General features: G+C 40.9%; 1 protein-coding gene across 3 annotated transcripts in view; it reads right to left on the minus strand.

Annotated features, from left to right (window-relative positions):
- The window catches only part of PLD5 (phospholipase D family member 5), a 271123-nt gene that overhangs the window by 167597 nt on the left and 91304 nt on the right, over nt 1-12222 (minus strand). For 2 of the 3 annotated variants that reach the window (XM_038396922.2, XM_043511443.1), the window contains one exon: nt 3609-3745. In XM_038396922.2, the coding sequence (XP_038252850.1) occupies nt 3609-3745 (137 nt within the window). Of the gene's footprint in view, nt 1-3601; nt 3746-12222 lie in introns of those variants that run through there. The other variant, XM_043511444.1, reaches the window with a different exon arrangement.

A 12222-nucleotide genomic window follows, 5' to 3' on the forward strand; every position in this document is an offset into this window, starting at 1 on the left:
TACTGGTCCAACCAAATTGAAAATAATCATTTTAATTATAAAGAGTATATCTGCGCCAGTGTGAGAGTCAGTGGAAGAGACTGGAAAAGAATGTCTTACATCTGGTTTAATACAGTTATACCTATCAATTGAGTTCAACTGCAGCCTCTCTCTTAACAGTTCTGATCTAAACTTTGAAGCCAACAGCCGGGCATTTCTGATGAAATCAGAATCAGCTGGTTTTATTGGTTTGCCAGAGCCCGAGTTTATTGATCCTCAGATCAGGGGGCATGGCCTATCTGTTCATCGGGCATTAGTTTTCCATGCTCGTGTCTGTTGACTTCAGTGGGAGATACAGGCTCTCAGCATCTCTAGGATTTGGCCCAACAAGAAGTGCTTATTTTCTTAGGGCTTTCAGAATGCTGCACTTAGCAAAAAGGATATATTTATTTTCGTAAATAACAGTACCTGAAAAAGACTATTTTGGAGTTGGATGGAGATGGTATTTTCAATTTTTCCACTTTATGATGCTGGTTGGTAATTAATTTTGGCAGTGTCTATTTTCTCTTAATTGTTATCAGGATGTTTGTATTTTTTAACTAACTTTTCTTTAAAGATGCAAATGCATCCAGAGGCTTGGGAAATGGGCCATTTTACAGTTACGGAAATTAAGGAACAATTAAATGAACTTCAGTGTTTTAAAAATTAAACATTTTTTAAAATATTACAAATTAAACTTTTTCCAATTGCTACACCAGCAGAATGAAACTGGCTTGCAGCCTGTAACAATCTGACTATGTTGCTAGGGTCATGAATGACCTCACTTTCAGCAAGATCCTGGTCACCAGTGGGTAGCTCAAAGAATGCAAATAATATACTCGTATATATTTCATATTTAATTCAAAAATGCTTCTTTTATGACCTTTTAATATGCTGAGCAAAATCTGTTCTGGATTCCTTTAAAAATACCAAATTAATAGCATACTGCATCACTCTCTTGACATATGTTTGTTACAGACTCCCAACAAGAATGCAAAAAACAGTGACAGACAATTTGTGCAAGATACCCAATAAATGTCTTTGCACAATAAAAATGAAATGATTAACAGAAGACATGCCTGATGTTGAAGGAAGCATCTTGTATAGAGAATTTATATTCACAAATAGCCATTTTATGTAGGTTACATAGAAATGCTTTTTGCAGAAGAGATCTGAGACTCACAGATTAGTCTTCTTATTTATAAATGCTACAAAAAACATTCCTAAATGGGGCTGGTAATATTCTGATCCCTCTCAGTAGCTATAGAAAGGAGACCAACGCCAAGAAAACTAGGGAAAAAAATCTTTGTTTTCACTTTGCTGTTTTTTGGAATAAGTAGTTTGTTTGTTTTTTTTATATATCAGAATTCTCTCAAGACAAATTATGCTAAAAATCTCAAAGTTGAAGATGACTTCCACGAGAGACATAAGCCTTAAACAAAACTTTGAGATTTTCATCTGAGCAACAGCAGCATGTCCCCTACACAATCTCTAGGATATCTGAGCTATTTAAAAGACAAACTTGAGTCAAAGAACATACACAATCTTACACTGCACATTAATTCCATCTAGAAAAGGGAGCTTTGGATTTTTCACCAGTCTGCATCAGCACATCCTGCACATGTAAACTGCAGCTCCTGAATTTCAGCAAAAGTACTCAGACAGCTGAAATATAAAAATTCAATAATTCTTGCCTTATTTTTTCGAAGTGCTTACCCAACATAGTAATGATATGCCATGGAACAGCAATTGATCTTGCACCACATTAGTTGAGTCTACAATATGTTAAATACATAAGGGAGCCCAATTTTATCACATCTAGGAGGACTGGATCACAATCTATGTTAGCAGGTGGTCAGCACTTTAGATACTGTAATGACAGATGCTATTAGAAATACCTTGGGCAAATTATACAGACAGCATCGGTGTGTTTTCTGGGCCAAGTATTAGCAGTTAGATCATGCAGTGAAAGACAAAGTCTGATTTCAATTTCATCACTGTAAATGCAGAGAAATCCCATTGACTTTAAACGTATTAGGAGTCAATGGGTTTAAACTGAATTTACACCAGCAAAGATTAGAATCTGGCCCTCTGACCAGAAAGGAGGAGAGGGTTGTATGTACCAATTAACAGAGAGTAGTACATAGATCAATATTATTCACAAAGAGAGATTAAGCACAAAGTACCTTTTTAGCCCCATTTACTTGCAATTACAGCTGTGAAAAAACCAACCTAAATAATAATAATTCAGTTATTATTTATATCATGGCAGTGACCAGTCTGTGCTAGCTATGTCCAGCTGGGTTTTGCCCCACAGATCTCACAACCCAAGACAGCAAAGAAAGGCAAATCTGGATATAAGGGGTAAAATATTCCGATGTTTTATTTGCCTATTTTTAAAATACATATTAATTATCCTCGCTGGCTCTGTAGCTAGCCATTGTCAGTTGGCTAATTTCTATAAGCGCCATGTGAGAAGTGGGTCTCGGAGGAGGGGTTTTGAAGAAGGGAAGGAAGTGTTCTTAAGACCCAAGAGGATGTTCCACGTGTAAGATGGGGTATGGAAAGAGGAGCAGAGACAGTTGTGGGAGAAGCAGATGCTTATGGTTTGAAAATACTGGCATCAGTCACTGTGGAGAGGCACTGAGCAAGACAACCGAAGACAAGAGTGGATAAGTAGAGAGGGGACAGTTGTGAAGGCCCTTGATGGTGAGGACAAGAAGCATGAAATGGATGGGTTGAAAATGGGGAGCCAATGGAGGGCTCCAGACAGAGCCCACTATCTAATATAATCACCAGGGTTGAACAGAATTTGCAACTGGGCTGCACTTCAACAGAACTCTGAGTGAGATCAGAAGACATCACAGCCACCTTCCCCCCCCCCCCCGGCAAAACCACTCTTGTTCTCATTATATGAGTCAGTTATGCTTGGAGTGTGTCACAAAGAACCATCTCATTTGCCCTCCCCAAAATCCTATGCACAGTGGTGTGGGTGTAATGAACAGCAGTTGGTTACACTGAGGGTAACAGTGCTGCAAAACTGTTGTCAGTCTTGCTCAATAGCGTCCAGGGGAGAGGGATATGCAGATCTAGCAGCTGTGTGAACCACCTCAGTCCTATTCTCTGAACTTTCACAGGTATGGGCTCAGATTGGCTAATGCACTGACTCTCAAAGCCAAGAGTCATATCTTCATAGCATAAAATTTAGCTTCCAGAAGAGTCTCCAAGAGAAGCAACATTAAAATAGTTACAGTCAATGCAGACTGATGCACTGCAGAATTATGAGAAACTGACAATAGGGTCAGTGGCCAAACTGCAAAGTGCCAATGATGATGACCAAAGAGAATAATCTATTTCAGAACAACATTATGGCTCTCTCATATTCATTCTGCCTGCATATGAGGGGGAAAAAGAAAGCTTCAGGATTCTTATTCTGCTTTATTTTGCCAGAGTTAACAAACCAACTGTAATGTCATAGAATAAAGAGCATAGCATCCTGGGAATGTATTTTTTTTTATTAAGCATCATTATATAAACACATTGATGTCCTCACCCGCCCCAAAAGAGAAATTTTGTTTGTTACCTCTTACCGACAGTTATTTTGACAATTCTTTTCTGAGAGTCCATCCTCATCTTCTCCCATTATATCCACTGCTGAAAATATCAGTGCAACCAGAATCGCAAAGCAGCACACTAGTGCAAAGATCACAATGCATTTTTGCTGGGACTGAAAGAGATTAAGAAGATTAAAAATATATATATATAAAAAGTTTCATGGGGTGGGCATCATTTTAGTCAATGAACAGAGATTCTAAGACTTTTCAATAGGATCTAAAACCATTTTGAATATATTCCTGACATAACTGTCAACATGAAACACATTTTGGGATGAAAATATTCTTTCAAAACCATTCTTTAGTATCATCTTCAAGTTTACATTAAATGTAGCAGTTATTGTTAAATAATTCATGTCACAAACAACATTAGAATTATAGAACTAGTTTTCATTTATACCATGATGAATGTATTATCCAATAAAATAAAATAAAATTCCTGCATTAATTACATATTTCTGATTAGGCACCATAGATATGACATATATGACAGTTTGGCATTGCAAAAGTCTTGAGAGCTTTTGTTTGTTTACTTGAAAACAAACATGTCATCACAAGAAGGCTGAAGAGCTAAATGGCATTTCCTATTTCTGTATGTGGTAGTTGACATGAAGATTAGCGCAGTCAATTAATTGCAGTTAACTCAAGTGATTAACTCAAAGCAAATTAACTAGATTTAAAAAATTAATCATGATTAATTGTAGTTTTAATTGCATTGTTAGACAATAATAGAATGCCAACTGAAATGTACTATAAATATTTTTGGATGTTTTTCTACATTTTCAAATATATTCATTTAAATTACAACAGAATACAAAGTGCACAGTGCTCACTTTATATTATGATTTTCATTACAAATTTTTGCACTGTAAAAAAGATAAAGAAATAATATTTTTTCAAATCACCTCATACAAATATTGTAGTGCAATCTCTTTACCGTGAAATGCAACTTACAAATGTAGGATTTTTTTTTTTACATAACTGCACTCAAAAACAAAACAATGTAAAACTTTAGAGCCTACAAGTCCACTCAGTCCTACTTCTTGTTCAGCCAATTGCTCAGACAAACAGGTTTGTTTATATTTACAGGCGATAATGCTGCCTGCTTCTTATTTACAATGTCACCTGAAAGTGAGAACAGGCATTCACATGCATTTTTGTAGCCAGCATTGCAACGAATTTACATGCCAGATATGCTAAACATTTGTATGCCTGTTCATGCTTTGGCCACCATTCCAGAGGACATGCTTCCATGCTGATGACACTCGTTAAAAAAATTAAATGTTAATTAAATTTGTGACTGAACTCCTTGTGGGAGAATTGTATGTCTCCTACTCTGTGGTTTTACTCACTGTCTGCCATATATTTCATGTTATGGCAGTCTCAGATGACGACCCAGCATATGTTGTTTGATTTAAAAACACTTTCACTACATATTTGACAAAAAGCAAATAAGATACCAATGTGAGAATTCTAAAGATAGCTACAGGACTTGACCTAAGGTTTAAGAATTTGAAGTGCCTTCCAAAATCTGAGAGGGATGAGGTGTGAAACATTCTGTCAGAAGTCTTAAAAAAGCAACACTCCAATGCAGGAGGGTGAACAGACATGTCGTTTTTAAAGGGACAGTCCCATATTTAAGCCCTCCTGCAGGTGTCACAACTTTTTCTTAAAAATTAGCAAAGTGTCCCATATTTTCTGTCTCCCCTCCCGATCAGTACTGGCGGGTCCCTGCTGCTGGCTGGATCCCTGCTCACCAGCCACCACCCCCCCAGTGGTGAGTTGTGGGGGGGTCTAGTGGCAGATGATGGGGATGGGTATGAAAGGCTGGTGGCTGGGCGAAGATGCAGCGTGCGGGGCAAGCCGTTCCCCCTGCTGGTCCATCAATGCAGACCCTGATGCGTGCTGGCTCTTGGCCAGCAGGGCCACACTCCCCCATCCCATTTCCAGCTGGTGCTGGCAGCACGCTGCAGTGGATGGTGAGTACGGCCAGGCACCAGGCAGCAGCCAGTTGTGTGTCATTTTTGCTACCCACCCATTAGCCCTTTATGTGCCCCCCCTTCTCACTCCTCTGCCTGCTTTGCCCCTTCACCCCTCTCAGCCCCGTGGCTCCTCCATATCCTCCTCGGCAGGGCATATCTCGCTCCCAGCGCTGTGCAGAGAACCAGCTCCTGGTCAGAGCATTCAGGTCACCAACAGCCTGGCCAGCAGGCTCCTTCCTTCCCCCACGGCCTCTGGCTTGGCGGTGCCCGGGAAAGCCCAAGACCCTCTGGCCTGGGGTGCTGACCAGGAGGAGCCAAGCCCTGCGTATGCCAAAGCCCCACACAGCACTGGCATGGGGAAGCCTCTCTGCCCCTCTGCTAAGCTCTGGAGTGCAGGGGAGGTGGAAAGTGATTTCCACCCTGTTCATGCCCCAAACCTGCAGGCTCCACAGCCCCAGGGCAGGGGCTTAGCACCCTCTTCACCTGACCCCCCACCACCCTGGGTCCTGCCCCCAGGGCATGCAGGGCTCCTTAGTTCCCTAGGCAGACTCCTCTGCTGAGCCATCTCTCTGGCGCAGTTCGAGCAGTTCGCTGAAGCCCCTGCAGTCAGGTTCTCTGGGCCCTGGTACACAATGCACCCTTAGGGCTTAACCCCTTCCTGCCCACACTGTAGCCAGACAGGAGGAGGCTGGGTTATGTCCATGGCCAACAGCAGCCTGGAGGTGTTAGCTGCCTTTGACACTGTGCGGGCAGCAAAGAACAAGCTGCTTCGAGCCACGCGGGGAAGTGGAGAGAAGAGATGAGCTCTGCAAAGACACAGGCCAGGTCATTCCTTCCTCTCAACAATCTAGTGTGAACCATGGCATAAATCTGGGGCAGGGGGGCATGTGACCCTGAGTGCCCCCCATGTGTGGCCTCTGGAAGATGTGGTGCCAGGTACCAGGAAAGGCATGTCCATCTCAGGGGCCCACCCCAGCATGAAGGGTGGAGAGCACTGGGCATGGAGAGTCAGGTAGGTCAGTCACCCCCCATGTGAGAGTGGTGTTTGGGGGGGGAGGAGAGAGAGAGAGAGAGACTTCTCCCTTATGTGTGTGGGGATAGGGGTGTGTGCGTCACCCCTCCCCATGTGAGCCCTAAAGCCTTAAAGATAAAAAGGTAAATAAAAATAATCCAATTACACAATATTTCTTTTAAACAGGGACTTGGTCAACTTGATGTTAATTTGAATATTTATACTGCATAATTATGATTGATTGCCGTTCAACTCATTTGAAGAAGAGTAATTTTACCAGGTGTCTCATATTCAGCATAGGAAAATATGGTCACCCTACAATGCAGAAACTACGGAACCTGAATCACCAAAAAAGAAAATCAACCTTCTGTCGGTGGCATCTGATTCAGATGATGAAAATGAATGTGTATCAGTTCGCTCTGCTTTGGATCATTATTGAGCAGAACCCGTCATCAGCATGGACACATCTTCTGGAATGGTGGTCAAAGCATGAAGGGACATATGACTCTTTAGCACATCTGGCACATAAATATCTTGTGATGTCGGTACAAAGTGCCATGCAAATGCCTGTTCTCACTTTTAGATGACATTGTAAACAAGAAGTGGGCAGCATTATCTCCCTTAAATGTAAACAAACTTGTTTGTCTTAGTGATTAGCTGAACAAGAAGTAGGACTGAGTGGACTTGTAGGCTCTAAAGTTTTACATTGTTTTGTTTTTGAGTGCAGTTATGTTAAAAAAAATTCTACATTTGTAAGTTGCATTTCATGATAAAGAGATTGCACTACAGTAGTTGTATGAGGTGAACTGAAAAATACTATTTCTTTTATCTTTTTACAGTGCAAATATTTGTAATCAAAATATTAATATAAAGTGAGCCCTGTATACTTGGTATTCTGTGTTGTAATTTAAATCAATATATTTGAAAATGTAGATAACATCCACAAATATTTAAATAAATGGTATTCTATTATTGTTTAACAGTGCAGTTAAAACAGTGATTAATCATGATTACTTTTTAATTTCATGATTAATTTTTGTAATAGTTTGACAGCCCTAATTAAAATGTTGAAATGTATTTCCTTAAGCTTAGAGTAAAAAAATTCTGTGGTGGTAACTCAGATATGACTCTTCAATAACTATGGGTAAATGTGAACTTTTTAAAGGTTACCTATGAACATGCGTTTTACACAAATTAATGAAGTGTGTAAATTATCTTATTTGCACAAATGAATTGTGCAGGTATGTGCAATATGTGGATATCACTACCCTTAAAGCTTCACCATGTGAAGAATTGCACAACATAGACAGAGAAAGAAAACAAAACTAAACTGCTGCCTCCAGTTACTGATTTCATTAATATTCAATTATTACCTTGTAACTGTAATTTCTTACCTAGAAAATACCCAAACCAGAGTTTATTATATCAAGCAGTCTTAAAAGAGTATTAATCTCATATTTACAACTGAACAAGCAGTGGCACAAGTCTAAAGATAGTACATACTCTCTGCATAGTCAGTCACTGGGGGGAAGGGATAGCTCAATGGTTTGAGCATTGGCCTGCTAAACCCAGGGTTGTGAGTTCAATCCTTGAAGGAGCCATTTAGGAATCTGAGGCAAAAATTGGGGATTGGCCCTGCTTTGAGCAGGGGGTTGGACTAGATGGTCTCCTGAGATCCCTTCCAACCCTGATATTCTATGATTTATATTAATAAAAGTAAGATAACCACCATCTCCCCTTCTCACACAGAAGGGCCCAATTTTGCAATACGATTTGCACCCACAATTTCTATCCGAATGTGTATCCTAGGAAGGAGTGAGTTCATACTTCAGAGCAAATCATCTATTTTGTACCACTGTTGCCAGAGACTGAAGTACATTGCCTATTTAAAACACAGCAAGCTCAACTTTGTCCTCCGATGCACAGGGAGAATGTTCCTTTAGTTCAATGGAAGCTGTATCCTTCTATCAAGGACAATATTGGGCCCACAGTGTTAAGCAACACACATTTTAAACATCATTAACACTGGGCAATTTCATAAATTTAAAGTCTATGTTTTATATTATAAATATGTTTGCCATGCATATATAGGATATACCAAGAATGCTGACAATCTATGCAATGTAATTTTTAATGGCTGCATTTTGGCCCACAAGCCCAGAGGCAGCAGCTGTATGTTGACTGGAAATTAGAAGACAAATGTTGTTAAATACTGGCTCTGAACCAATGGAAAGGGGAGCCCCAAGTCCCAGTGATGAATCAGTCATTCAGATGTGTGAAAGTCATAAAAACCCTGTTTTCTTATTTAAAATAGATTTCATTATTTTTGTTCAGTTAAGGATGCACACTGACATCTTTCACAAGATGCACAGTGACATATGAAAATTAGAAGTACCTGCACAGTGGATACGGTACCCTGACTTTAAAGGGAGGCCCTCAGTGTAAAAATCTTAATTATAATTCTACTCTGCATTTCACGTCTGTAAATCTGGAGTCTCTCCCCTAAATTAATGGAGTTGTTTCAGATTTACAACAGTATAACAGAGCAGATTTTGGCCCCATATATTCTCACTTCCTAGGCCAAGAAACTATAGAGCTGCTCAGTTGCCATCTATTGAACTGAGTCAGCTAGTTTCACCCCATCTTCAGTACCACTAGGGCAGCTAGTTATCACACAAGTGCGATGTTTGCACTCAACTTCTTCAAAGTAGTAAGCATCACTACCACAGTAGGCTGCTTCTTGTCCTCCTGCTGCCCCCTGCAAACAAAGAAACCACAACTGACCATCCTTTCTGCACACATGTATCCCTTGTTTCACCCTCCACTTCATTAATCAAGCTTTGCCCTTAACAAGGGCCATCACCAAAAACTCTCTGGACAAAAGGACAGCATAACAGCTAAAACCTGGGAATTTGGAGAACTGGCACCTCAGTCTCTTCAAGGAAACTGGGACACACCTAACTATCAAGAAGAAAAGGAGTACTTGTAGCACCTTGGAGACTAACAAATTTATTTGAGCATAAGCTTTCGTGAGCTACAGCTCACTTCATCGGCTGCATCGGATGTAGCGCACGAAAGCTTATGCTCAAATACATTTGCTAGTCTCTAAGGTGCCACAAGTACTCCTTTTCTTTTTGCGAATACAGACTAAGACAGCTGCTACTCTGAAATCTAACCATCAAGGAGAACTGTCAAATCTCATCAAAGAACACCGTCATAGGAACAGGTTTCAGAGTAGCAGCCATCTTAGTCTGTATTCGCAAAAAGAAAAGGAGTACTTGTACACGAAAGTTTATGCTCAAATAAATTTGTTAGTCTCTAAGGTGCCACAAGTACTCCTTTTCTTTTTGTCATAGGAACACTTCTACAAGTAGGCACCTAGGATCAATCCCACTATCAACACCTACACCCAAAACAGAGGAGCTATAGCCAACAGCCTCAAGCTTCAGTAGATGAATGGCAACTAAAATAGCACCAACTGTGACCTGATTTCAGAGGAAAGGCTTGATCTTGCCTGCATCTTGCCAATTTAACATCAGCTACACCCTATTTTAGCCCAGCAAGGCTCTACAAGCTAATCAAAACATGAAGGATCCCAAGAACAAACCAAAGGAGGGAGGCAAAATATCTGTGCTGTTCCCCTCCAGTCTCAGTTGCAGAAGGGACTCCTCTCCTAACACATGAGATTAAGGCTCCTTCACACATACACATCTGTCCTACAGTAGGAACACAGAGTGCTAGTATAACAAGGCTGTTTGTGCACTGCAGTGCTCTCTCTGATAGCAGAGCTCACTGCTGTCACAGGACTCTCCTCCGCCTGCACACAAGATAAGATGAAGGAGAAGAGTTAATAGCCTGGCTGTAACACTAACCCACTGCAATGGTGCTTCAAAGAGGAGTGCAGTCCTCACTCTCATCCAATTTCTTTTCAAGTTGTTCAAGCTCAGCAATATTTAGTTTCATTTAAGTTTTTCTGAAACGCTTTTTTAGAACTGCAGGCCAGATGTTCTAATCTACGCAGACCCCCTGAGCCTACCAGGAGTCCTACTGACTTCCACAGAAGTCTGTGAGAGTACAGGTGTCCACACTACCACACCTGTTCGCAGGATCAGTACCTTAAAAAGTAAAACAAGATAGCTTGTGTGACGTGGTGATTAGAGTCCCTACACCCATTTAGTTCTGTCTCTCTACGGCCAATCAGACCCCTCCAGTGACTCTTGTGACCCACTATTGGCTGCAAGTGTCCCATCATAGAAATGCAGGACTGGAGGGGACCTTGAAAGTTCATCTAGTCCAGCCCTGTGCATCTAGACCAACCCTGGCAGGTGTTTGTTCAACCTTAATGCTCCATTAAGGATCTCATCAGGAGCACGGGGGTGGGGGGCATGGATCAGCATTCATATCACACTCTGCGTCTGTACCCGGCCAAAGCCGGAGAAGTTAATGATCCAAATAGTGAACCTAATTGGGGGGTGAATCCCGGTCATGTGCCACCTCAGGCATATTGTGCATATGCTAAGAAGATCAGGATCAGTAATATCCCAGCAGCACCATAAAGAACACTGCCTTACAAAACCCTAAATTACTAGTCACCATTTTGTTTGCACTTTGGCTGCTCTTAGACAACAAAAATAAAATAGTCACCTTCTCTAGCCAGTTCCATTTTTTGCTTCTCATGCACCAGCCGAACGTCTTGGTTACAAATAGAGTAGGGCATTGTTTAAATCCAACCCCCCCCCCCGTTTTGTTTAAGCTGGCACATGTATATAACAAAAAAAAAAAAAGAGAGAAATTCAAAGTCTATTAATTTTTATCCCCCCCCTTTAATTGTGGGCTTGAATTATCTGACAGAGCCCTTTTATGTGTGGAATTTGAGAGCAGGATTTCTCAGAAAAGCCTGACAGCCATCTTGGAATTGCTCCCTCTGAGCCACAAGTTCCCATGACTTCTTCTGAAACTTCAAAGCTTAATTTTTAAATTACAAATCCATATTTGAACAGAACCCTGTGTTCAAATGTGTATTTATATTTGAAAATAAAGCTTCAAAAGCAGCTACTGGGCGCAGCCCAGCTCCATTGAAGGAAGAAATGTAAGACAGTGGCATTAGGTAAATCTCCAGAGCCTTTAACTGAATACATTTTAACTGTCAACTACCAAAGCCCATACTCCAGGCAAAATGTTAAAAGGCTATCGAAATTTAAAAAAAAAAATCTTTATGTTGGGAATCTGTTGTACCACTCTCCTGTCTTGTGTGCAATTTTGAAATAAACTCTTAAAAGTGATGGCAGACTTCCCAAGAGGAATGAATTCAAAAATTGAGGCCAAAAGCACAGGCAGGCAGATCAGGGATCTCAAAATGAGGGATTCCATGGGAGCTGCGGCTCAGCCATAGTTTATAGTGACCACGTTACGTGGACTGGACAGCTCAGCCCACCCTTCTCACCACGCCAGTTTGCTTCTGATGTGGAGAGATTCAGCCTACGGGCACAATGCTCGTTTAGTTTGAAAGCCCATTCAGCCTGTGGTGCTGCTATAGAAAATGACAACAAATATGCTAGTTATGACATGAACACATCCCTTCAATGAGTGGTACCGA

This window comes from Dermochelys coriacea, chromosome 3 (assembly GCF_009764565.3).
Source record: "Dermochelys coriacea isolate rDerCor1 chromosome 3, rDerCor1.pri.v4, whole genome shotgun sequence".
Classification (NCBI taxonomy): Eukaryota; Metazoa; Chordata; order Testudines; family Dermochelyidae; genus Dermochelys; species Dermochelys coriacea.